This window comes from Suricata suricatta, chromosome 11 (assembly GCF_006229205.1).
Source record: "Suricata suricatta isolate VVHF042 chromosome 11, meerkat_22Aug2017_6uvM2_HiC, whole genome shotgun sequence".
Lineage (NCBI taxonomy): Eukaryota > Metazoa > Chordata > Mammalia > Carnivora > Herpestidae > Suricata > Suricata suricatta.
In genome coordinates this window covers 42,367,310-42,393,349 of record NC_043710.1, presented here as the reverse complement: position 1 = coordinate 42,393,349, position 26,040 = coordinate 42,367,310, and the positions used below count along the sequence as shown (strand labels likewise).

The 26,040-nt window shown below is 45.7% G+C and overlaps 1 protein-coding gene across 3 annotated transcripts in view; it reads left to right on the top strand.

Moving 5' to 3' along the window:
• Positions 1-21,213, top strand: part of INSC (INSC spindle orientation adaptor protein) — a 127,672-nt gene extending 106,459 nt beyond the window's left edge. For all 3 annotated transcript variants that reach the window (XM_029957245.1, XM_029957244.1, XM_029957246.1), the window contains exons 9-13: positions 1,333-1,511; positions 9,562-9,628; positions 13,688-13,843; positions 15,297-15,373; positions 20,624-21,213. In XM_029957245.1, coding sequence (XP_029813105.1) covers positions 1,333-1,511; positions 9,562-9,628; positions 13,688-13,843; positions 15,297-15,373; positions 20,624-20,752 — 608 coding nt within the window. In that variant the 3' untranslated portion in view covers positions 20,753-21,213. The remainder of the gene's footprint in view (positions 1-1,332; positions 1,512-9,561; positions 9,629-13,687; positions 13,844-15,296; positions 15,374-20,623) is intronic.
• The last annotated feature ends 4,827 nt before the right edge of the window (positions 21,214-26,040 follow it).

Below are 26,040 nucleotides of genomic sequence, written 5' to 3'. Positions count from 1 at the left end.
AATTTTCTACCACAAGGGTGCTCAGAATGCAGTGGGGCAGAGCGGGGCACAGTGCAGGTGGCTCAATTAATATTGTTTTCCGTCCCTCTTTAGGTAGGGGCCAGGACTGCATTCACTCAAAGGGCCAAGGGGTGCCAGCTTCAGTATTAGAACCTGGATGTACAGACTCTGTGTTCGGAAGCCAGAATTAGGGATCAGGATTGAATGTAGCTCCACCCTTCCTCCTGAACGTTCTCTCCTGGGGGTATTTTTCTGATGGGTGCTTTGTCTTCCTCTGTTTTCATAGGGGTGTTATCGGTAGGAGAGGACCTAGACCCAGGAAGAACCTTGACTGGCTGGAGCTGAGGGTTAGAAGTTAGCTCCACGAGGATGCGTGGCTAGTGCCGCCGTGCCCTTTCACACGTCCTCCTGAGGCAGGAGTCCACTCTGGGCCAGGGTGTGAAATGGTGGAGGGTAATGGGGCCTGGGGGAGAGTCTTTCCTCTTTAAAGACCCATCAGACTCATCAGTAGGATGAGTTATGGTTAGATCTGGGTTATGGCCCCTAGGATCAGAAAGATCCTGACATTCAGGAGCTTGGTGTAAGACTTTTCTGCAGCCACGTGACCCTTATTCTGGGATCAAAGGGAACCATGAAGCTCTGCTGATGGCAGCTGGGAAAGTAGAGTCCTTATGTTTTAACTTCAGTCCTTTCTTAAGGCAAATTCAGGAGCTAGAGACATACATTGCTAGAGACATGGATGGACCAGGAGCTCTTTTCTGCCTCAGGGCCTTTGTACATGCTGCTGTCTCTTTGGTCTAGAATATGTCCTTCCCTGAGCAATCTCCCAGTTGCCCCATTTTCCCCTTACAGTTTCAGTTCTCACATTCTTAGGGAGACTCTCCTTATGTACCCCATAGGCCTCTGGTTATTCTCTGTCTTAGCACTTGTTTATTTTCTCCCTTGCATTAGAATTTGCAATAATTTTCTTAATTTCTTTTAAAAGCTCATACAGCCACTACTAGGATGTAAACTTAACAGGGGCAAAGACCTGCTCTGTGTTGTTCACCAGGCCATCCCAAGACACCAGCAGTGCCTGACACGTGGTGTTCATTGGTAAATACTTGCCGGGAAACTGAGTAAATGCAAGTCATATACCAGGATTCAAATCCCAGCTCTGCCACTTACATAGACCGATAAATTTCCCTCTTCAGGAATTACTTTCCTCATCTATAAAATGGATATCATAACACCTGCTCAGACTTTCTCCCAGAGCAACTGAGGGAACTAAATGAGATAACTGGTATGAATGCACTTGGCAATGAGGCTGCTTTCTCCCTCTTCACCGTCCAGAACTGTGCCAAGAGGCGTCGTCTGGGGAGGTCTTCCTGCTGGCTTCTGCGGCCCTTGCCAACATCACCTTCTTTGACACGATGGCCTGCGAGATGCTTCTGCAGCTGAACGCCATCCGTGTCCTTCTGGAAGCTTGCAGTGACAAGCAGAGAGTGGACACGCCTTATACCCGGGATCAGGTGAGGTCTCAGAGGGGATCAGGCACAGGGCCTGTAGCCATGAATACAGAGGTTAGGAGGCCAGGGCAAAGGTTCTGGAAAAGAGGGAGACAATGTGGCCTGGCTGCACACAGTCAGTCCTGTGAGTCACATTCTAGGTAAAGGACAATGTTCTCAACATACCTCGTTGCCCTTGGAGCGTCTTCACGAGTCTACTCTGTACCTCGCTTTTCCATCCTGACGCCACAGGGCCTTCCTCTATCTCCACTCACAGCGGTGCATCCCAGAAGGCAGCGACACCGTGGGAAGGTTCCCTGGACCTCCTCTGAAAGTGTGTCCTGGACTTGTTGCTGCCTGTCTGTCACTGTGCCCTGCAGTTTCTTCCCTTCTCTGCCTCCATAAAAACAGGGCTGGGAGCAGAGCCTTGATTCAAGCCTCAGTCCCTCCGTCAGTCTCAATGTTTTCGTAGATTTGAGCTCCACATACAGTTTCGTTTGGAGAAAAAGGGTTTCATTGTTACATGTGGTTGAAAACATTGAATGAGGGGATTTTTCAGAGCCTTGAGCTCTGAGATTATAGGATTCTATCCTGTCCCACCTCTACGATACCTAGCCTCCTTTTTCCCTACTAAGGGGGGCGGGATCAGGTGGGTTTTAGGGCTCTTTAAATTCCACTAGGTGCCTGAGCTCTAAGTCCAACCCAGATCAACCCTGCCTGCCTCCTGGCTCCAGTCTCTGTTTCTCCTATTCCTGGTCCAACTTCAACCCCAGAAACTTCTGGAAAGCCTTCCCTGATGTTCTTGAGAATTGCGTCCTTTTCCTGCAGGCCACGCCTCACAATGCAGTGTTGACTTTTCTAATGATATTTATTTTTTTCCAGTTATTTCATGCAGTTTATTCCTTTGAGGGGGAAAAAAAAGAAGCTTCTCTGCTATATTATAATCATGTAACTTTGGGCAATTCACTCTGAGCCTCACTTTTCTCATCTGTGGATGGGGTTGAATACTATATACTTCACTAAGTTGAAATAAGAGTTAAACTGATTTAATTTCAGTTATTAATTAATTTTAAATTATTGATTATTTAGTTATAATCATTTAATTGATTTATTTAACTTTGATTAAATTAAATGAATGAATGCAAACTCCTGGTAGAGTTCCCAGCGCTTAGAAGCAGTGTTGTTATTATTGCCTTTGAATGTGTGGCACACAGCCCTGAATGGGGAACTTCCGGATGGGAGTTTTCTTACTTGTAAAATGGGCATGGTCTCTTCCAGCTTAGACATCTTGTAGCTCTACGTGCAGAGACCCCCCCCCTTTTTTTTTTTATCATGAGGAGTGACTGGCCTCCCTTCTGGAACCTCCCCGATTCCTCGGAAGGAAACAGGGGACTCAGGGTGGGGAGAGAACATGGATAAGCTCCATGCAGGTGGCAGTTCTCTCTGAATCTGGAGTTCGGACTTTTCCTGCCATGCTCCCTTCCCCCTACCCCCACCGCATCACCTCCATTCCTCCCTCCCTCTCCCTGATCCTACCTCCCCCTCCCTTCTCTCATCTCCCCCCCCACCCCCAGTCTGGGCTAGACACGAACAATCTCCCCCCCACACCCCATCCTCAGGACAGCTTCACCTTCTGCCCACCTTCTGACATGACTCAGAGCAACCACTTAGAGAGTGAAAGCGCACCCATTAAAGTAACAAATGGCTCTTTTCTGTGGCAGGGGGAGGATTAAAGCGATCAGAGAGCTCTCTGTAATGAAGACAACGAAGATGAATTAGGCTCTGAAGTGCTCACCGCCCCCTGATACACTTAGGAAATTAAATGCCTGTGAGGCTTCCGGTAATGCATCTGCCAATGACGCCAATGCTGTGCAGCGCCTCTGGGCCTTGGATCTATATTTTGTCCACCTCCGCATGAACAACTCAATGAGAACCCCTCTGTCACCCCAGCAAGCTGAGTTCCCTTAATTTGTCTAACAAGAGCCTTAATGGCCATACCGGTCTCGCACCCACCATGCGGGGTGTGGACAGCAGTGAGGGCAACCTTGGATCTATGCTCCTTCACTCCCTCTGCTAATCTAGGGCAGGTAGATGTGGCTATGCATCCAGAAATCCCTGCCTCACCAGACATTAGTGTGGCCGGAGTTTTCATTCCCAGGAAGTAATTTTTAGGGGGCAGACATGCTGCCCAGGGAATCCAGCTACAGCCATGGCCTGGGATGGTGAGAAAGGGGCTGCCTCATCCCTGCCCTGCCTGTAAGGCAGTGACACCTTGGGTGACAGGGACCTAGTTATTTTGTCTAGGCCACCCCAGAAACTTTCACTGAGTGTGACTTTTTATAGCCTTCAAAAATTAATTGCTTTCCTAGAGGTGGAGGGCCCTGGTAAATACCTCCTATGAAAGCACATTGCCTGTTTGGTGTTTTCAAATGTCCAGATTTTGTAGTATTCCTGAAACTCACCATGAATACCATCATCAGGAGTCCATTATCAGAAATGCCAGTTACTAGGGACTGCAATTTTGACTCACATTGCAAAAGCCCTCTATAGTTTATAAAAGCCTTTTATATACCTTTGTGACACATATGATGTATTAGAAACAGCACAGGTTTGGGGTTCATTCAGACCTGAGTTCAAACCCTGGCTCTGCCATTTCCTAGCTGTGTGACCCTAGCTAAATCCCTCAACCTCTCTGAGCCACAGGTTTCCTCATTTGTGTAATGGGGACAATCTATTTCCTCCCTCTCCATGTCATTATGATGATTAGATGGCATGATGCTCATAAAGTAGTTAGAATGAAAGTAGATACTCAGTGGTGAATGGGATGAGGAGAGGGGGTGTGATAGAACCAGGAACTGGATGGGTCTGAGGCAGGGATACCAGCTTTGGGGAAAGGAGGGCAGAGCGGAAAATGTAGGTAATGTGGTGGTGGCAAGTGTAGTGTGGTGTGAGTCAGTGCATGTGTTGTTCCAGTCTGTGTGTGGGTATATATGCAGGTTGTGTGTGTGTGGGAGCGAGTGTTGATACAGACTGTGAGCCATTTAAAGGATATGTTTGTGTCTGGATACATATAAATATATACTTATCTAGAGAGGCTGGAAGGAAACCAGTTTCACAACACCCAGTCCTGATCTGCCCCAGAAGCCCCTTCTACAGAACCTAGGGAACACTAAACACGGAGCACCTTGTCTGGCATTTTCATATTCTCTGATCCTGCAAGGCGCACACCCCACCTCAATACAACCCCCAGGGACAGTCCTCTGGCCTAGTTCACCAGCAGCTTGAGACCTACGTCTAAGGCAGTTTTATGGCCCTGGTGGCTTTCTCTCCTGAGTGCAAATCCCAGCCCTCCTTCCTATCTTGCCTCTTTGGGAGGGAGGAGGGCAGGCCAGGCCTGGAAGATCCGCGTGCCCGAGAGTGGGAGCAGTGTGCTTGTCCCAGGACGAGGCAGGCCCCCTCCTGGTCTCCATGCTTGCTCAGCTCTCATTTACCCAGGTCCCTGACCATGCCTATCGGGTGGAACAAGAGGCTCAGTAGGGAGAAGAGAAGCAGAGGGCTGCACCTTCCCTTGGGCGGTGTTGCCTCCCTAGGCAAAAAGACCACATCCTTCCTTTCTCAGAACCCTTCATTCTTCAACTAATGCCTTGTCTTGATTCTTTCTGCTCTTTGGTAGAAAAAATGGTATGGAGGGAAGATGTCAGGACAGGGAGAAGCACTGGGCTCCCTCTAGAGGCTGAAAGGGATATTGCTGGCTGGTCTTGGCTGCTGTTGAGACATTGTTGCTATAGATTTTAGAGAGTTCACGCAGTGGTGGTAGACATCTGAATATTCCACCCAGCAATTAAAGAGTAATTCTAATTACAGTCATATGAAATGTTGGCCTTTTTGTCCTACTTACTGCACAGCATAAAAGCAATCATAGTTTTCATTAAATGCATCTTAGATTTTCTGTGTTGTAATATCACATGAGTGCACCTGCTTCTATCCGGGATAATCCTCATTTGATTTTTATAACATATGGTCCTCATAGTTTACAGTAGAGAAAATGTGAGAGTTTACGATGTAGAAAATAAAAGGGACAGAGATAGAGTCAGGGTGTGATCACAGGCTGACATCGCTGAGGATGTGCTGAGGCTGACAAGCCTGGCCTGTGCCTCGGGGTCAGTTTCAGACAAGGGTTCGAGAAGCACCTGCCCTGGGCCAGCACAGAGTCAATCTGTGTGTGTGTGTGTGTGTGTGTGTGTGTGTTGACATAAAAAGACTTTGCCAACTTCTTCTTGGCACATGGGGCATTTCTTCTTGAATCAAAGACATGGGAGATCCCCTGGTCTTCGGGCTAATTTGCTATTCATCTCAATTTTCCTAAGGTGGTCAGTCTCTGGGAGGCCAAAGGAAAAATTATTTCAAAATGCCACAAAGGTAAAGAGCACAGGGGTTTTTTTGGCTTCCTGCAAGGAAGGGCTCCTTCTGCTCTGGGGTCTTCCTCCCTCCACGAATGAGTCCCCCGTTAACAGCACATCTGCCAATAGTTGGTATTGCATGGTTACTACTCTTTGACATAATCTTTCAAGGTCTGGATATTTTCAGACCCTGTTTCCCAGAGGAAAATTATACTCATTTAACGAACATTCTGGGTACTTGACAAAACATTAAGTCATTTAATGTTCCTAATATTCTTATAACTTATCTAGGGGCTCCTGGGTGGCTCAGTCAAGTCAATGTCTGACTTGGTCATGATCTCATGATTCATGGGTTTGAGCCCCACATCGGGCTCTGTGCTGACAGCTCAGAGCCTGGATCCTGCTTTGGATTCTGTGTCTCCCTCTCTCTCTGCCCCTCTCCCGCTCGTGCTCTCTCTCTGTCTCTCTCTCAAAAGTAAATAAACATTAAAAAAAATTAACATTCTTATGAATTATCTTATATATTTATCTCCTGATGTAAGCCAAATAATGACCCCCTGCAAAGCTGTCTGCATCCTAATCCTGCTAACCTGTGAATATTCTACCTTAGATGGCCTAAGGGATTTTGCAGATATGGTTAAGTTAAGGATCTTGATATAGGACTATTACCCTGGATTACTGATGTGGGTAACCTAATGTAACCACAAGGGTTCTTATAGAATGAGGCAGGAGGATCAGAGCCAGAAAATGAGCTATGACTGAGGACGCAGAGGTCAGAGTGGCATACTGAGAGCCGGGGAGTAGCATCTAGAAGCTGGAAAAGGCAAGGACATAGATTGTGCCAGAAAGCCTGGAGAAGGAACGCAGCCCTGTAGGCATGTACTGTTTTAGCTCCATGAGACCCGGTACAGGCTTCTGACCTCAACCGCAAGGTAAAATTGTGTCATGATAAGCCACTAGATCTGGTGATTTGTTATAGCAGCAATAGGAAACTAGTATACCTTTATCAACCAAGGAAAGGTTAAATAACCTGATGGCCAGGATCGTATGGAAGATAAATGACAGAGCCAGTATTTGGAACTAAAGTGATCCATATGCCACTGTGTTGCAGTGTCTCTCCCCTGGGGCCTCTCTCGAGGCTGATATCCTCTGTATTCACCAAATAACTGCAGAGGGAATAGTGTCCTTTCATTCAGGAGGAGTAGGAGTTAACTGAAAATCGTCAGACAGGATTGAATTAGCCTGGGCCAGGGGAAAACTGCCCGGCTCTTGCATTCTTTTTCCCCGACAGCATTGTTCCGGCAAGGTAAACCAGTTGTCCCTAAAATCCCATCTCTGGGCTTGACTTCCAGGAGAGATGTTGATTTCCCCTTCCTCTCTACATCATGGCGCATACAAGAATGATTCAGAAGGGGAACTCAAGGCAGGGAATAATTGGCATTTATTCAAATTGTGCTTAATTGAATACTTCATCTGAACCTCAGAAAACCACATGGGGTGCGGGCTCTGCAAAGAGGAAGTAATTTTCATTAACAGGATTTAAATTAGTCTGACACAAAGACCTACCTATGCCTGTGACACAGTTAATAATTGCCATGTAATGAACCTGATGCTGCAGACAAAGGTTTCCTTTTCCTTTTTTATTTTGCCCTTCCTTCCTTGCTTTCTGCCTTCCCTTTCGGATCTGTAGGTCCAGGAAGCATCTTTATTCATCTCCCTGGCTGGTGATGGTTGGTGTGTAGCGGCTCTGTGTGGTGGGAACAGAGGTTGTGTCACCTACTACTGGCGAGGCTAGGTGACGTGCAATTTGACACAGGCCTGGCCTCATGTCTCCTTCCTCATAAGACTTGATGCTTCTTGGGAAACCTGCCATTTTCATTTTTCATTTTTGAGAGACTATAGATAGAGTGTGAGTGGGGAGGGGCAGGGAGAGAGGGAGACACTGAATCTGAAGCAGGCTCCAGGCTCTGAGCTGTCAGCACAGAGCCTGATGCGGGGCTCGAACCCATGAGCAGTGAGTTCATGACCTGAGCCAAAGTCGGACATTTAACCGACTGAGCCCCCAGGTGCCCCAACCTGCCAATTTTTAAATGCATCTTCAACCCACATTTCCCCTGTAACTCCCTCCTTGTAGCCCCCCCACACCATCTTAGAAGGAGAGGAAAAAGAACCACTAAGGACCAGCCCTCCCTCATTCCCTTCATTAAACATCTGCTAGGGCAGAGTTGCCTTTGAGATAAAGCTCCTGGGGTAGTCTCCTGTCCCTTCCCTGGCAGCCCATCCCAGGCATGGCACCCCCCAGCCAAGCCCCTGAGCAGGTGGGAGCCACCAGGGCCTGATACACAGGGATCTGCCACAGCACCCTAAGAAAACACGTCCCTTTTCAACATGTGTTTAGTGGGGCTAGGGGTAGATAGATATCTATTAGTATGGCAAACTTTACCTTTCTGTTTAAAAGATGAGATTTGTTATATGCATTGATTATGCAGAATAATATGCACCAATATTGCACCAATCAAAATCTAGATAATCCTCTTTCTTGCTAAACATCACATTACTACGCGTTATCCAGTTCCAGAATTTAAGCTGCCTGAACTGTCCTCAGTAGACTGTCAGCTGCTGTCTCAGAGATGGGGACATAGCCTCCGGTTACAATGTGCCACAAGCTTTCAAGAACCCTTTTGAAACAGAGAGAGAGGACGACACCAGTGAGAAGTGTTTTCCATTTTACTTTACTATTTATTTTAATTGCCACTCGAGAGTGCTCACTGCTTCTGTGGAAGTGGGTGCATTTCATTCTGCCATTTAAATCAGGAGCAGTGTCTTGGGTGGTATCTGAGTTAACCGATAGTTGAAACACATTTTCCAGTGGTGTTTTGGCACCTTACAGTTTGAGGTCTGAAAACGGTCCCTTGAGGGTCCATTCCTGAGTCTAGTTTTATGCAGGGACTTCTCTACAATGTCAGTGATGCCGAGGAGTCAGGTGGGGTGGGCTGTTGGCTGCCCAGCCCATGCGGTTGTAACCAAGGCTTACTGTCTCCATCTGGTGACAGCATCTCTTTCCTACAGTCAGAACCCTCCAGGGATGACCAACAGGCAAGGCTTACAGAAGACAGACTTGTAAAGTCAGCTGAGCAAGAACTTTCTTACCAGATTCCGTACAGTACCTGCCACTTAGGGTGTAATGCTGCCCGTTGATCTTATTCGTGCTCTCTAAGTTGACCCTTATGTCCATTGATTTCAGACTGAAGGTGGGTGGGGTTCACTGTCAGGGTAAGAGACTAGGATGAGCAACACCCAATTCAGGGGAGAGCCTAGCCAGGAGTCTGGCAGTTCTGTCTGCATTTCAGGATCTGGGTACCCTGAAGAAAGGTGATGGGGCCCCCATCTTTACTCAGGTGACACTGTTATCTCCAGTGGGGTCCTAGGGCCCTTGGTGGGGCATCCCGCGGCCACATGCTGGCCGATGGGTGGGAACCAATCATTGGGGAAATACATCTGGGAGGCAGGAGCCCATGAGGACGGAAGATAATACCACGGGAGGATGGGCTGTGTGGATGGTAAAGAATCACAGGCTAAAGGAAAGCTTTGTAGCTCCTGGCTCAGTGGTCTGTAGAAAGCCCCACTTGGCTCAGGTGTGCCCATTTCCTCAGATTCTCAACTTTCTTTTCCAGATTGTGACCATCTTGGCAAACATGTCTGTCCTAGAGCAGTGTGCCTCTGACATCATTCAGGAGAATGGTATGTCTTTCTGGCAGTGTGCACGTTGCATGGGTTATGTGGCTACACGGGACATGTGCCTTTGTGTCTGTGTGAAGGCCTGTGTGTGTGTAAGTGTGTACATGTGTGCACGTGTCTTGACAATTACATGAGCACACATATATGTGTGTGTACAACTTTAATTCTAGTGGGAGACAGGCAATGAACGAGAAGATAGAGAACATCGATGATGATCGTGGCGTGCAGAAAATACAGTGGCAGGGAAGGGGGTAAAGTAGACCCAAGGTGCGGGGTTCACCATTGCTGATTAAACTAGGTGGTGAAGAGAAGACAGCTATTTCATTATGATCCAAAAAGTGAAAATCTGTTCCTGCCAGAGGATGCAGAGCGCCTCCTTAAGTTCAAGTTCAAGTTTGGACTTAAGTCATTCCTATCACGTTGGATTTGGCCTCACTTAGAGAGCTGAAGTGCCCGAGGAGGGTAGAGGGGGTTGGGGAAGGAGGAGGGTAAGGGTTGGGACCCCTCCCCTGAGAGCATCACCACCCTACCTGCTCCCCGCTCCCACCTTGTGCCCAGGCGGGTCACAAAGTCCAGGTGAGGTGGGCCAGGTTTCGTTGGCCAGGAAGCAGACCTGCGCAGTCTCTGCTGGAGGACGGGTCTGCTGCCTTGCAGCTGGGCGCAAGGAGTGGCGAGGGCTTCCTGTGACTGGGAAATAAGGGAGCAATTAGCAACCGGTTGGAAACCAGAGACGCTAATGAGGACGAGTGAGCTGAGAGCCCGGGGCCAGCTGTTTCTGCTCGTGTTAAACCCCCTTCTCCCAGGTTGCCCCGCTGTTTTAACAAACATACACATTCCCCACCCCCCATCACCCTATTACTAATTGAAAGACATCATTTTGTGTTAATTTTATGTGTTTGAGCTAATAATGAAAAACTTTACTGAGCCAGCTGAGGCTGAGAGGCTGAGGGGTCTCATTTGTAGCCTGTTCCTTCTGCGCTCAGAGCCTCCTTAAGTTCAAGTGGTCAGCAGCAGTGGGTCTCCAGAGGCCTGTGGGTTTTGGATTGGAAGACGTGGCCTCTAGAGGCTTTTATGGTTTACACAGGGCTGCTGACTGGCTCATTCAGACAGCAGTTAGAGACCTACATGCCTGGCATTGTGCTGAGTAAATGAACACAGAGATAAAGAAATCTTTGGCTTTGTCCTGGGAGGAGAGCCCAACTTGGCAAAAATGGTAACATGAAAAAGTGTGAAATCAACGATAAAATAATGCAGCAGAGGGAGGATGGCGTAGTGGTTGAGACTGAAAACTGGAAACACACCAGGTTTGAATCCTGGCCCTGTAACTTACTAGCTGTATGACCTCTGCATTTCCATCTGCAGAATGGGAGTGTACCCACCTCATAGGGTAATGTGAGGATTAATATAAAGATTGTCAGGAGAGTATCTGGCCCAGAATGGGCACTGTGCTAAGGGCATGTGCTCTTTCGGTGCAGATCAGTCTCACAGGGCTTAGCTGAAGAGCACAGATGGGGAGACAGGGTACAAAGTGGGGCAGAACTGGAGGGATGGGTGCTGGTGATGCAGCCAGGGCTTTCTGGAGCTGAGTGAGATTCTGGGCTGGGCTGGGAAAGCACTGTTGTGAGGACTGCGGTTTGAAAGGCAGTCCTCTTACCAGGATACATGAGCCTTGCCCTGAAGCCTGGTACTTTTGTCTCCGTCCTGCCCTGAACTGTGTGTGAGTGTTGGTGGTGGGGGCTGCATGAAGGAGGCCAAGTTGGCAAGTCAGACATTGTGACTGATGTCATCCATATACCAGGAGGCACGCCAGGGAGCCCCAGCTCTTACCTGTCAGTCCGCTGACATCAGTATCCCTCTTTTGGCTTCTCCCTCAGGGCCTCCAGCTGAGCTGGAGAAAATGGTGGGGAGGGAACACGGTGTTGGGGGCTGGTCTCTGAAGTTGTAACCCCCAACTCATAGGCAACTGCTCTGACATGGAGCCTGCCCAGAACTTAGGAAACACAGTCCGGATTTTCCTACGCAGCCGCAATGTCATAACATCCTATCTTTTTCTAGATAAGACTTACAAACTATTTATTTAAAGGAAACTTTGGATGTTATACGTGTGTAAGACTTTTCACATGAATACCTTCATATTCATTCATTTGATATTTATTCAACAAAGATTTGAGCAAAGCACTCTTCTAGATACTTTAGTTGTTTCCATGCAGGAAATGGGCACACATCCTTATGCCCTGGAGCTTACCTGCTGGTATAGGAGAAACTATTTGTTTGATTCTCTGTCAGGTTCCTGGTGCAAAGTGGGGGGTGGGGAAATGGCTTCTTTGTGGGAACCTTAACCAGGAGTTAGTAAAATTTCCTAATCTTGTGGCTCTTCCCAAAGTTGTCATTGTGGTGTCTGTTGTTCATGTGTCCATGGACCATAACATACATTTGTCAGGACATTCATGATCATGACCTTGTCTTTGAAGCATTGTGGGCATAGGGAGCCTGGAGACCATGTTCCATCCAGTGGCCTGAGAGAGGGTTTGGAAGAGAAGCACCTTGCCCTAAGGTTAGAGTGTGTGGTAGCAGAAGTGATAGGGGTGGAAGGTAGGCCTCTGGATCCCTTGAGCCTGAAGGAAGGAGAAATGAGTCACTTACAGAGCTCACCAGGTAGAGAAATGGCCCCTCCTCAGGACTGTATGGTCTCAGGACCATACCTAAGTAACTTAGAGCCCCTGTGCATGGAGATCCAGGAGAGTTAGAAATTACATCTGGTTTGAGTAAGATTCAGAGAGGCATGTGGCTGAGGTCCTGGACTAGAACCAACTTCAGTGTGAACTTGGGAAATTACTTTCTCTCTCCAGACGTCAGGTGCTCTTCTGTGAAATGGAGGGGAAGGAGGAGTAGTGCTAGATCTACTCTTAAAGACCCTCTGGCTCCATGGTCTAAGGCAGAGGTTACAAACAGATGCCTGTGGACCCAGACAAGTAATGTAAATGGATGATGTAGGCTCAGCAGAGACTGGATCAATCTCATTTAAAGTAGCAACCTTATAATAAGCTTCAGCAAATTGCTGTCATGAAGAAATGTAGACCCAATGTCAGGTCAGGAGGTAAGTTTTTGGAAGCTGACAATCTGGATTTTTATGGAAACCTCCCAATTTTCGTAAGAGCAAAATTAAAAAAAATGTAGACACCGTGTGGAGCAACAAAACAAAATACATTCGTGGGCCACGTCTGGTTTGAGTTCTAAGGTGGCACATGCCACTGGGTGCAGGGAAGGGGGTGTGACATGGGAAACACCTTCCATAGAAGATGGACTTCTGCTACAACCTGCAGGATGAGAATTATTTAGACAGAGCATGTGAGGGAAAAGGACATGCCATGGAGAAGAATTAGGTGACAGAGCCGTGGAGATGCGAGTGAATGTGGATTTGGGTTTGTGGGACAATCAGAAGATAGATCTGGTTTCAGGAGAGGGTGGTAAGGCTTATCAGCTGACCAAGTTCAGGCCTAAATCTCCAATCTAACTACCTACCCTCCTTTAGTGCTTGATCTATTGCTTATCCAGCCTAGGTTTGGGTCCCCTCCCACAGAGGACTCGTCACCTCTGGACCGATCTTAGATACAGCTGCATCAGAGGTGAAGGCGTGAGGGAGAATAATCAGGTTACCTGAGTTCTGATACCAGTCCCCCTCAACTACTAACTGTGGGACCCTGGAAAGAGACTTCATTTCTCTCTGGGCCTCAGAGTGAATTGTATTAGTACCTACTTCATGAGACTATTGGGAGACTCTTAGGGAATCATGCATTTATTGGGCATTTAGTGCAGCATCACAGGTGTAATAAAAGCTCAGAAATAGCATTTAAAAAACCAAAAGGGACCTCCCGATGTTCCTTCTAAGTATAGTGACTGAGTACATGGAATCAGATATATCCAGGGTAGAAGAAGTAGAAGTGGCCTCGTCCAGCTCCCTTCCTAAGTCTCAAGCTTTTGCGGGTGTCCCTGCAGCTGGCCCTGGGGAGGGGAAAGCTCCTTGCTGGGGCAGACACCAACTGTTCATTATCTCCCACCCAGGGGTCCAGCTTATCATGGGTATGCTGTCAGAGAAGCCAAGGTCTGGAACCCCTGCTGAGGTGGCAGCTTGTGAGCGAGTCCAGCAGAAGGCTGCCGTGACCCTGGCCCGTCTCAGCCGAGACCCAGCTGTGGCACGGGAGGCCGTGCGGCTGAGCTGTAAGTGCTGGCTGTGGCAAGGGTGGGGAGGCGGGCTTGGGGATGGCCGCACCCCTGATTTCATGCTAGCGACAGGTGGCTCAGAGCAAAGGCATGGCTGAAGTGAGCCTCGGGCTTGGGGCACCAGAAAATGCTGTGATAGGGGCCCAGGGTGCAGGCCCTCATCTAGCTTGTAAGCTGGGGCTGAAGCTAGAGAGGAGAGGGGCCTAGAGAGGTTAACATTGGATAAAAAAGCGCTTCACATGAAGACTTCCTGCTAAGGATCCTATTCTTTCATTCTCTCGTTCCTTTCTTCATTCATTCACTCATTCAGTTATTCACTTCTTCATTTATTTACTTATCCGCTCATTCATCTGTTCACTTTCATTCATTAGCTCATTCATTACTTGACTTATCACTTTTAATTCATTTATTCATTCATTCACTGAGTTATTCATTCAGCTAGTCACATTTACCCAACTCATATTCTCAGAGTGCCTGCTCTGTGCTAGACTCTGTTCTGAGTGCTAGGTATATCACATTGACTATAACATCGTCCTGACCACAGGGGCTTACGATCTGGTGAGGTAGCAGATATGGAAAGAAAAATGTGCACATGAATACCATAAAGCGATGTTCAAAGCATGTCCATGACACGTTTGGCCCATAGCAGAGGTAGCTCACGTTTATCTGGGTGGGTCTAAGAATGTTTCAGCAAGAGGTGAGTCTTCAGCTGTGGTTTGAGGCTTCGGTCCAATGTGATGGTTGAGAAAGGGTGCTCCAGGCAGAGGCATGAGGTTAGCCAAGACATCGCCACCTGTCATGCTGATACCAAGCACATCGCAAGAGGTGGCTCTGGGTTCTGGCTCAAGAAAGACTTTGTGGAAGATAAATCTACAGAATGTGTCTGTACACCTTTTATTAATATCTTATGAGTTAGCTTCTTGTTTTGTTTTTGTTTTACAGAGTTTGTCAATGTGCCCTGAAATACAATTTACATTGAAAAGCAAAGTTTCTTATTTTCCTTTCCTTTGGAAAGGACTAGGAACTATTAACCTTCTCAATCTGTAGTTTTTCATAATTTATGCCACATTACAATTTCCTATAGGCATTTGGGGGGAAAACGGTATTGGGAAGTCCCACTGATAATGAGGGAAACACTACATATAGCTCTGGAAAAATCACAAGTATTTACACAGGAAGTTAAATTCTTTCGCAGTTTTACTAAGCTCTGGGTCTATGGCTGGCCCTGACCAGAGTCTGTTTACACCCAAGGGGACAGAAGGTCTCCACCACCAACTCCTCCGGGTCGGTTCAGCTCCCTTTCCCCGGCCAGTTGGTGAGCTGGTGGGGTTCTGGCTGCCTCCACAGGCCCCATGCAGAGGGCCCTGTGAGGGATGGGGGGCACCTGTGAGTTGGGCCTGGCCAGGCCTGTCCCCATCCTGGGCATGACATTCTCGTGTGTCTCACGCAGGTATGTCCAGGCTCATCGAGCTGTGTAGATCGCCCTCCGAGAGGAACAGCAGTGATGCCGTGCTTGTGGCCTGCCTGGTGAGTTCTCAGTATTCCCCCGCTCCCTCCCTGGGCTTTGGGATTGCAGACCAGGGGCCAGGAGAACTGGTGATGCCTGGCTGGCTTGAGTAAGCATGAGACTTCTCTGCAGCCAACTTTTTAAAATGCTGATAAAGATGTTTCACTTCATTCATAAAACTGTGAAGAAAATAATATGAGGTCACATATGTAAAAGATGGGGAGTTGGGGAACTCCTACCCATACTTTTATGACCATAAACCTTTGAGTTTTGAGGAGTCTTAATAGCAGATCAAGACCAGCGTGGATGGTGGGCAGAAGACTAGTTGGTGTTGGTAATGCCACAGTACACACTGGAATGGGAACTAGAGGATGGATGTCTCCTGCCTGTTCCAAAGGGGACATTGTGAGGACAGCCTTCCTTGCTCTTGGACAGAGCCCCTTTGCTGGCATTCTTCCAGCTTTCTCGTTCCCCTGTTCTTTGTGGAGTAGGACTGGAGGCGGTAGGACAGAACAGAAATTGTTATTCACCAGGATCTTCAACCTGAACCCAACAAGGGCATCTCAGGAGGTCCCTACCCAGCTTCTCCTTGCTGCTTGGGTCCACCATGAAAGAATGAACCCTACCAGATGGGAATGCATGCTTTGTCTCTGCATTCCTCCCTGCTGGGCCTCCACTGAATCCCAAAGCAGAGCTCTTCCAGTTGGAGCATGAAGGGGCAGGGAAGTCATTCTATAAACAGGCCACTGGACTTTCAGAAGGGACTGCCAGATTCTTGGTCAGAACGCAGGGGGTAAGTGATGGATCTGAAGGCCCTTCAAACTGTTTCACAACAAAACTCTCTTCTCACCCTATCATCTTTTAGACTAAGCTCTTCTCCTTTCTGGGAGCTCCTGATGGGCATCATATGGTTGTAGAGACAGCAGGGTATTATAGTCAGATGCACCTGTCTTGGTTTTGCCATTAATGAGCTGTATGACATGGGATGGGTCACTAAGTGCTTATAAATCTTATTCAATAAATATTTATCAAGATACTCTATGTGCCATGCATGCTTCTAAGCTGTGGAGATACAGCTGTGGGGAAAAAAAGGACAAACATCTCTGTTCTCATGGGGCTTTGATTCTGGTACATGCAGAACACCCTTAACTTTCTTGTGACTTTGGCAATCTGGTAAAGCTTCTGTTTCCCATCTAAGAATAATGTTTTAAATGCATAACCCAGGTGGTGCCTCGTTAAGCATCTGACTTCAGCTCAGGTCATGATCTTACAGTTCCTGAGTTCGAGCCCTCTGTGCTGACAGCTTAGAGCCTGGAGCCTGCTTTGGATTCTGTGTCTTCCTCTCTCTCTGCCCCTCCCCAGCTTGCAATCTGTCTCTTCATCTCTCTGTCTCTCTGTCTTTCTCTCTCAAAAATAAATAAATGTTTAAAAAAATGGGGCGCCTGGGTGGCTCAGTCAGTTAAGTATCTGACTTCAGCTCAGGTCATGATCTCACAGCTTGTGGGTTCGAGCCTCATGTCAGGCTCTGTGCTGATGGCTGAGAGCCCGGAGCCTGCTTCAGATTCTCTGTCTCCCTCTCTCTGCCCCTCCCTGCTCATGCTCTGTTTCTCTCTGTTTCTCAATAATAAATAAATGTTAAAAAAATATTTAAAAAAACAAAACATTTATAAAGAAATTTTAAAAATTAAAAAAATAAAAAATAAACACATAACCCAAAATATGTAGAATTAAGGAGAAAACTAATCCTATTAAAATAATTATTAGAGTTTTTATACATATGGTATCTTAATATATGTACTTTTTATTAGCACATTAAAGAAGAGATAACAGTGGGTCTAATGAGTATTGTAACCTTGGCTAGCAATGAGCATAAATGATATTTGAAGGTACCTCCAACAAGTGTACTGGGATATAAAAGCATCTGTGATTTTTATTGGTCCACAAGTTGCAGAAATTTCTGAGACTTTGTGATTGGTTGCTGCACTCACAACTAAAGGAGAAGCTGAGTTTCAGTTAGAAGTTAATAATCATAATGATGTAATGTTTTGCTCCAAGTTCACAAGCCTTAATTCTGTCTGGCTTAGTGAGTCAAGTGGAGAGAGTTAATGCCAGGAAATCACAATTGTTGGCCCCAACTACCATTATCTCCACACTCAGGCAGCCCACAGGTACCCAGCACCACAAGGCCCTGAGGCAATGGCGGGAAGCCATAAAACTCCATTCATATCCGTGGGCTTGTCACAATTCCTCTTCTATTTTTCTTATTAGTTTGAAGTAAAACACACAGAAGGGCTTGGCTACCATCATCAATCTCTTGCAGGACTTTCTAGTGGAAAAGGGATTACATTTCTCCCCAAGGATGGGTCGTTGGACGCTGAAGGGAGTCCCTCCCTCCCTAATCCACCCTCCATGTGGCTGCTGGGCTACTCCTAATTTCACAATCATGACACTAACACCATCAGCCCTTCCTTGGTTCTCCATCATCTATAGCCTACTGTCTGGCTCCGGCATACCCCTGGGGGCCTACAGGCCCTGGCCAACTTGTTCAGACCAGAGTCCTGTGAGCCACCATGACACTGTGCATTGGCCCTGTCCTAGGCAGATGCCCTTTCTACGGCTTTGCCAGCAGCCTCTGCAATCTTGGACCCAAATCCCTCTCCTCTATGAAGTGTCCTGGGCGCCGTCTATGGCTCAAAGACAGCATGCACCTGGGCCTGCCAGCTTGGATTTTTCTTTTTTTTCTTTAGTAAGAGACAGGTTGTGTTATCCTGTGTACCTGGTGTTACAAGGGGAGGCTCTTGGAATTCAAACACAGGCCTAATGCTGAAGGTCTTGACTTTTTGGCCAGACATCTTGTTTTCAGCCATGCCTTCTCTGCCATGAATAATGGCTGTGGTCTTACTGTCTCGGCTCATGGCAGATATTTATTTATATTTCTCTCCCTCTAGTCTGGAGCCTTCTCAGGTATTAGTATCTCCATAGGACATTGGGTTTGTTGACCGTTTTTTGCCTGCCTGAAGGACTGGTAGTCTTGTCTCCCATTTCTCTGTTGTCTCTCTTTCTCTGTCCCTGGGTCCCAGAGTTGGGGTTGTTCTTGGTTTGGCTCCCAGAAGGGGCTCCCAGAAGGGGCTCCATGTAGGAGTGCAGTCCCCTGGCTGCTGAGGTGAGGACCACTAGAAGCCTGGCCTGCAGGCCTTCCCCAAGGCCTTCTTCCCAGCTTCAAAGTCTCTCTTCAGGTGGAAGGAGGACATTTCAATTATCGTGCCCCACATCTGGGAAAGTGGCAGTGCAGATTGCCTCTCGCAAACAGAATTGATTTTTCCTTAATGAGACGGCTGTCAGTGGGCTGCTGGGCTTGTTTAATGCTTGGGTGTTTTCAGACTGTCTGGGAATGAGATCCTGGGATGACGCGCTGTTAACCCTCTGAGGGAAGCAGAGGGGCAGAGAAAAGCTTCAGAAGGGTGAAGGGTCCTTTGAGCCCCAGGACACTGAGGAAGGGGTGCTCGGGGTTGGTTTGGGTTCCTGTCCTGCAGTCTTTCTGGGAACCCTGGGAAGATGAGGGTGTCCCTTTGCCTTGGTGTTGTCTCAGGTCTATTTCTAGCTTATCTCCTCTTTTCCTCTCCCTCTCTCCCTCTTCTCCCTTTTTTCCCTCTTCTCTCTCATTTTATTTTTTGCTTTTCTCTCTTCTAGAAGCAAACCTTCTAGAACCTCAGGGTTTTTTTTCTATCTTTCCTTCTTTCCCTTTCTTGCCTTCTTTTATCTCCTCAGCCTTCTCCCCCACCTCTCTCCTCTGCCTCCCTTTCTGGCTCATCCCTGCTCCTACCTCCATCCCCTATCCCCCACCCCCAGGGTGTTCTCTCTTTTTCTTTGTTTCCATTTCTATCTCTCTCCATTTCCCTCTTACACTTGATCTCTTTTCTTTCACCAGTTCATCTCTGTCTCTCTGTTATAACTATTCCTTTTTGTTCCATTTCTCTGTTGTCTCTCTTTCTCTGTCTCTCTATTTTCTTCTTCTACCTCCTTCTCTCTCCTCATGAGTCTTTTTTCTCCCCCATTTCTTCATCTTTCTCTGTCCCTTCCTCTCTCTTGCTTTGTTTTAACCCCTGATGATGTAAAATACACATCAATGGCTCAAAGCCTTCTCTCTTGAAGATCTTAGTGTCCATTTTTATGCCTTTTTTATACTAATGGAGTTCTTTCTCCCAATTGGAGCCAAGAGGAATCAGAGAGTGCTATGGAGTTCAGCCTCTCTATTTTTTTGTCTTAAGTTTATTTATTTATTTTGAGAGAGAGAGTGTGTAGGAGTAGGGAGGGGCAGAGAGAGAATCCTAAGCAGGCTTTGCGCTGTTAGCCTGGGACCAGTGCAGGACTCGAACCCATGAACTATGAGATCATGACATGAGCTGAAATCAAGAATCAGATGCTTAACTGACTGAGTCACCCAGCCACCCTTCAGCCTCTTTAGTCTTTAGGGGAAACCTGATCAATGAGAGGCAGGACACACTAGCGAGGGACAGACTCCTGTAGTCTTTACTTCTTATCGGTAGGTTTCAGACCCTTCTCACTTGTGTAGAGACACACGTGCCTTTTTCTTGATCCAGCTTAGACATGGCAGCACCTGTTTATCCAACAGCAAACATAAGCCTTCCTCTCTTTTCACCAGCTTGGTGATTTCTCAGCAATAGATATGGGTAATGAGCTCTCTGCCTGCCTTGCACTCAGTGTAATAAGCCAGTATTCTGGCTTGCAGCATCCTGCCTGTGTGTATGAGTATGGAATTTATGGATAAATAAATAGCCCGTCTATTGTCAGGTTACTCTAGGGACCTGGAAGCAAGGATATGGTGGGTATGGTCTTCTGGTGGGTATGGTCTCTAGCATGAACAAATCTAGAACTTCAATAGGTCAATAAGTTGAGCAGGTTTTTTTAAATGACAGATCATTTGGAATAACCAGGTTGCTAAGGCAATTGAAAAACCCAAATGGCAAGACCATTATTAAGATCCTGAAGGCTTTCAGATGACATCCACCATACTGACCAAGGTACCAATGACACCAGGTGGCGGAGCGTGATAAGGTTACTGTAGAGAGCAGGTGACCAAAAGGACTATATCAATAAGGTGTCAGGTGACCAAGGTGATGATTAGCTCAAATTGACTGATAAATGAGCCACTTCCTGAAATGCACTTCCCAGGAGTGTGGAAGGAAATACCTGCACCTAAGCAGAGCTTGGTGTGACGTCTGTCTGTCATTTCTTCTGTTTCTCCCCAGGCTGCTCTGCGTAGACTGGCTGGGGTCTGCCCTGAAGGCCTCCTAGACTCCGACTTCCAGCAACTGGTCCAACCTCGGCTTGTGGACTCTTTCTTACTCTGCAGCAACATGGAGGAGAGCTTTGTGTAGGAGGGGTGGGTGAGGAAATTTATCCGGCCCCCTCTGGGTACATGCCTGTGAAGACACCGGAGTACACACCAGCTCCCTCACCGCCTTATTTATACTTAATTTATTTTTTACATGGAATGGACAGAGGGCTCAATACTCTAGTAACATCAGGCAGTCTGTGGTCCTAGGAGTCTTTTTTGTTTTTATTTTTGACTTCTGTGACTTTTCAGTTGCAGATGTTGAAATGCATAGTGGCTAATATGGCAGATTGTCATGGGCGATTTCTCTTCATCTTGCTTTCTCTATGTTCACTATGTAACCTTGTCTCACTTTTCCTCCACTTTGGAACCAGAGTATGTTAACTGACCAACAGTCTTTTGGCTTTTTTTTTTTTTAAGTTGGCTTGCTCCTTTCTAAACAATTTTAAATAAATTTCATAGTTGGACAGATATACTAGAAGGAAAGTTTTATTCTGTACTAAATGAAATCATGCAAAATCTGTATTTTCAGATTACGTTACATGTTAAACTAAGTTCTTAATTCCTAAGGTTTCATCTCACAAAGTCCTTCCCAACTATTAAAACTCCATAGAGAGTTTGTTATTTCCATGAGTGCCATGAATGGGTCAAGTTCTAAGGGATTTAGTGAGAAGTCAAAGAGATTTCCAAAGTCCCCAGAAACTCAATTACCTTAGGCTTTTCTGCTCTTGTGTAACTTCCTGGTGAATAGGATCCTCACAGGAGGTGTTAGTAATTGTATCTGTTCAAAAGTATATTTCAAAGTAGGGGTGTGTTGGAGCTGACTCCTACCCGCTTACAAGTGGCAGTTGTGAGAATTTCCCCTCAGCTCTGCATTCAGTGCTCTCTCATTTTGGCAGCTTGAAATTGGTAACGGTGGGAGTATTTGCACCATAGAAAGTCGGTGATGTTATAACTCAGAGCTTTTGTGTCTTATGTTTCTTTTTTTTTTTTTTTTTTTTTGGAAGAGCTGGTTTACCAATCTCTTTGCTTGAAAGTATCACAAAAATCTGTAAAGCCTTCTGAAAGCTTTAATATCATCATATGGTGATACGATTTTATGCAATTCAAGAAATATTTCTTGAATTTCTATTACTATTCTAAATGAGGTAACCTAATATATCATGTCCTGAGCTAAACATTTCACATGCATGATCTCATTTATTTCTGATAAGAGTCACATGAAACGTCACTATATTTTTAAAACACTTGTCCAAGATTGCTAGCTAGTAAGTGGTGCCAGGATTGGAACCCAGAACTATCTAATACCAGAGTGTTTGCCCTGAAATCTCATGCTCTAGAGAATGGTGATGTCAGGTACTGATGCCTAAAATGATGATGAAGATAATGATGATAATCATAATAATAGCAAACACTTGTACAATATTTACCATGTGCCAAGCAATTTTTTATATCATTCTATATATCCTTATCAGTATATATTAATATTTATTGCCATATATGATTTATTCAGTCCTTATGCAACTCTATGAGGAGGTATTATACCCATTTTACAGATGAGAAAACAGGAAGCTCATTTTTCACAGTAGATTGTGGAGCTGAAGTAGCAAGTAAATGGCAGGTTCTTGATTAAAACCAAGGCCTTCTGAGTGCTTACATCTAGCTTCCACTTTTAGGAATAAGAAAGAATAAGATTTAAAAAAATTTTTAATGTTTATTTTTGAGAGACAGAGACAGAGCATGAGTAGGGGAAGGGCAGAGAGTGACGGAGACACAGAATCTGAAGCAGGCTCCAAGCTCTGAGCTGTCAGCACAAAGCTGGACACAGGGCTTGAACTCATGGACTGAGAGATCATGAACTGAGTGGAAATCAGATGCTAAACTGACTGAGCCTCCCAGGTGTCCCAGGAACAAGATTTTTGATATATCTCACTGAGTTATGCAAACTATCCAAATGTTGACACCTTTCATCATATGATAATGAATTTTATTAATATCACGTCTGATGTCATCACTGGCTTGAAAGCTCAAATTTTATCATTGGCAACAAATACTGTCACTTGTTTTCCTTGAGGTGACAAGCTCACTTTGTTTTTGTGACAATGTCTGCCAAATACTTCAGTCTCAGTAACCATAGTTTTCCTGTCAATTATTCTCTCATGTGAAAATAGTCTTCTATGGGAATTCAAACAACACACAATACTTCTTTTGAAACTGACACCCATCCTAGTTCAGTGCGCAGCAGAAGCGCCTTAAGTGCAATTCTAATTCCAGCACTCAGAATATGAAGAGATCTCTTAAAGGGTCATTATTTACCAGTTCACCATTTTTACTGCTTCCTCAAGGATATTTCTAAGTGAAATTGGTAGTTGAAAAAAGTACTTTACGTGGAGGCAGTAATGAATACAATGAGTATAAGATCAAACTTACCTTGATCATACTAAGATACAATTTTATCTACCATGGATTTTGCATGATCAGTGCAAATATCAACAAGTGACAAAAGGTAAACACACAATACTAAAGAAGAACAAAGTTGGAAGACTGACACTACCTGACTTCAAAGCTTTCTGCAAAACTATAGCAATCAAGACAGTGTGGTATTGATGCAAGAATAGACAAATAGATGATGCGAACAGAATACAGAGCTCAGAAATACACACACCTAAATAGAGTCAAGTGATCTTTGACAAAGGAGTAAAGGCAATAAAGCAGAACAGAGATAGTCTTTTCAACAAATGGTCCTGGAACAGCTGGACACACACATGCAAAAAAAAAAAAATCTAGACACAGATTATATTGTTCATGAAAATGGATCACAGAGCTAAATGTAAAACAAAACTATAAAACTCTTTGAAGATAATATGGGAGAAAATCAAGATGGCTTTTGGTGTAGTGATGGCTTTTTAGTTACAACATTAAAGTCATGATCCATGAGGGAAAGAACGGATGAGCTGGACTCGATTGAAATCAAAAAACTTCTTCTACAGACAATGTCAAGAGAATGAAAAGACAAGCCAAGACTGGGAGAAAATTCTGTGAAAGACACATTTGGTAATGGTCTATTCTCCAAAATATTCTAAGAACTCTTAGAATTTGACAATGACAAAATAAACAGTCTTATTAGAAAATGGGCCAAAGACCTGAACAGATGCTTCAGCAAGAAGGTGTGTAGGTGACAAATAAGTAAATGTAAAGATGCTCTATATCATGTCCTAAGGGAAATTCAAATTAAGACAATGAGATACTACTCCATGAGAATAACCCAAGTCTAGATCATTGACACCACTTTTGGTGAGGATGTGGAGTGCAGGAACTTTCATTCATTGCTGATGGGAATGCAAATGCTATCAGTCACCTCTTGAGACTGTGGTGGTTTCTTACAAAACTAAACACACACTTACCATACAATCCAGCAATCATGCACCTTGGTGTTTACTCAAAGGAATTAAAAACATGTCCACACAAAAACTTGCACATGGATGATTGTAGCAGCTTTATCCATAATTGCCAAAACTTGAAAGTCACATGGCCTTCAGTAGGTGAGTTGATAAATAAACTGGTACATCCAGACCGTTGATGCTATTCAGCATGAAAAAGAAATGAGCTATAAACCCATGAAGACCAGGAAGAAGTTTATGCATATTAGTAAGCGAAAGAGGCCAATCTGAAGAGGTGTTATATTGTTTGATCCCAAGTATATGAAATTCTGGCAAAAAAACCATGGAGAGTATAAAAAGGTGACTAGTTATCAGGAGTTGGGTGAGGGTGGTGAATGGGCAGAACACAGGTTTTGGGGGGCAGTGAAGATACTCTGTATGATGCCATATGGTGGATACATGTACATTTGTTCAAACCCATGGAATGAACAACACCAAGAGTGAACCCCCATCGAAGCTGTGGACCTCAGGTGATGATGGTGTTTTGGTGTAGGCTTATCAAATGTGCCGCCCTGGCGGGAGATGTTGACAATGGGGAGGCTGCATATGTAGGGGAACATATGTGGGATATTTCTGTTATCTTTCCCTCCATTTTGCTGTGAATCTTAAGCTAAAGAAATGAAGTCTTAAAATAAGGAACAGGAAGAGAAGATCTAAGACTGAGGGAACCAAGAGCCTATTCAAAGGCCCTGGGACACAAGTGGTACAATGGAAGCTTCCACATGAGATCCTGGGTGAGAGCACTCTGCCCCTGGGGGACCTGCTGCTCAGTCATGTCTTTTCTCTGGGCTATATTCAGCTTCGGAATAATTACTGTACCTGTAACAATATCTCTTTTATTTCTTTTTATTTTTTAACATTTATTCATTTTTGAGAGACAGAGACAATGCAAGAGGGGGAAAGCAGAGAGAGAGGGAGACACAGAATCTAAAGCATGCTCCAGGCTCTGAGCTGTCAGCACAGAGCCCAACTCGGGGCTAGAACTCAGTAACCAGGAGATCATGACTTGAGCTGAAGTCAGACGCTTAACCCACTGAGCCACCCGGGCACCCCATCAATATCTTTTGTTAACACCTGCAAATGCATGATGTTACGTAGAAGGGAAATAAGCAAAAGAGGAGGAAGAAAAAGAAGTTGGACACAAATGGAAAACTCAGGCCAAAGACTTGAAGGGTCTGCTTCATTTTTTTAATTCATGTTATTCAGAAAGACAGAACTTATAAAAAAGAATGTTCACAAGTGGAATGAAAGGGTGGCATCGAGCTGTGTGTGGAATTTACAGTTCGAACCCTGTGATAGCAGAGCTCCTTGACCTTCCTCTCTAGGCTGTGAAGGGTGGAGGCAGGAGGGCGGGACGCAGTCTCAGCTGATGAGACCCTCAAGGCCCTGGGTTATACAGCAGCCTGCAGGGCAGACTGCATGCTCGACTGCGGCTGTGACAGCCTCTGGGCGTCTGGGGTAGGGAATCCCACTCTGAGACTCAGAAGTAGGGGTGGGGGGCAGGAGCCTTTCCTTACAGCTCAGTGGCTCCACCTGAAGTCTGCCCCAAGGTCAGAGCTGATGCTGATCGGATTTAGTGAGTGCTTCCTGCGTTCGGTCAGTAAATGACATGTATTAACTCATGCTTTAGTTATCAGCATTAATATTCCCATTTGCCGTTACAGGTGTGGAAATGAGGCTTGGAGAGCTTAAGTAATGTTGCCAAAATTGAATAGTTAATATAGGTGTGGGGACTGAAACCACATCTGTCTGACTGCAGACATTAGGAAGAAAGCAGGCACTTAGCACAAGGCCCCTACTAGAAGGTAGATACAGTTGTGCACTTTCATAGAACTATAATCCTCTAGCAAACATACCATGAAGATCAGGCCCAGGAAAGAAAAGTAAAGAT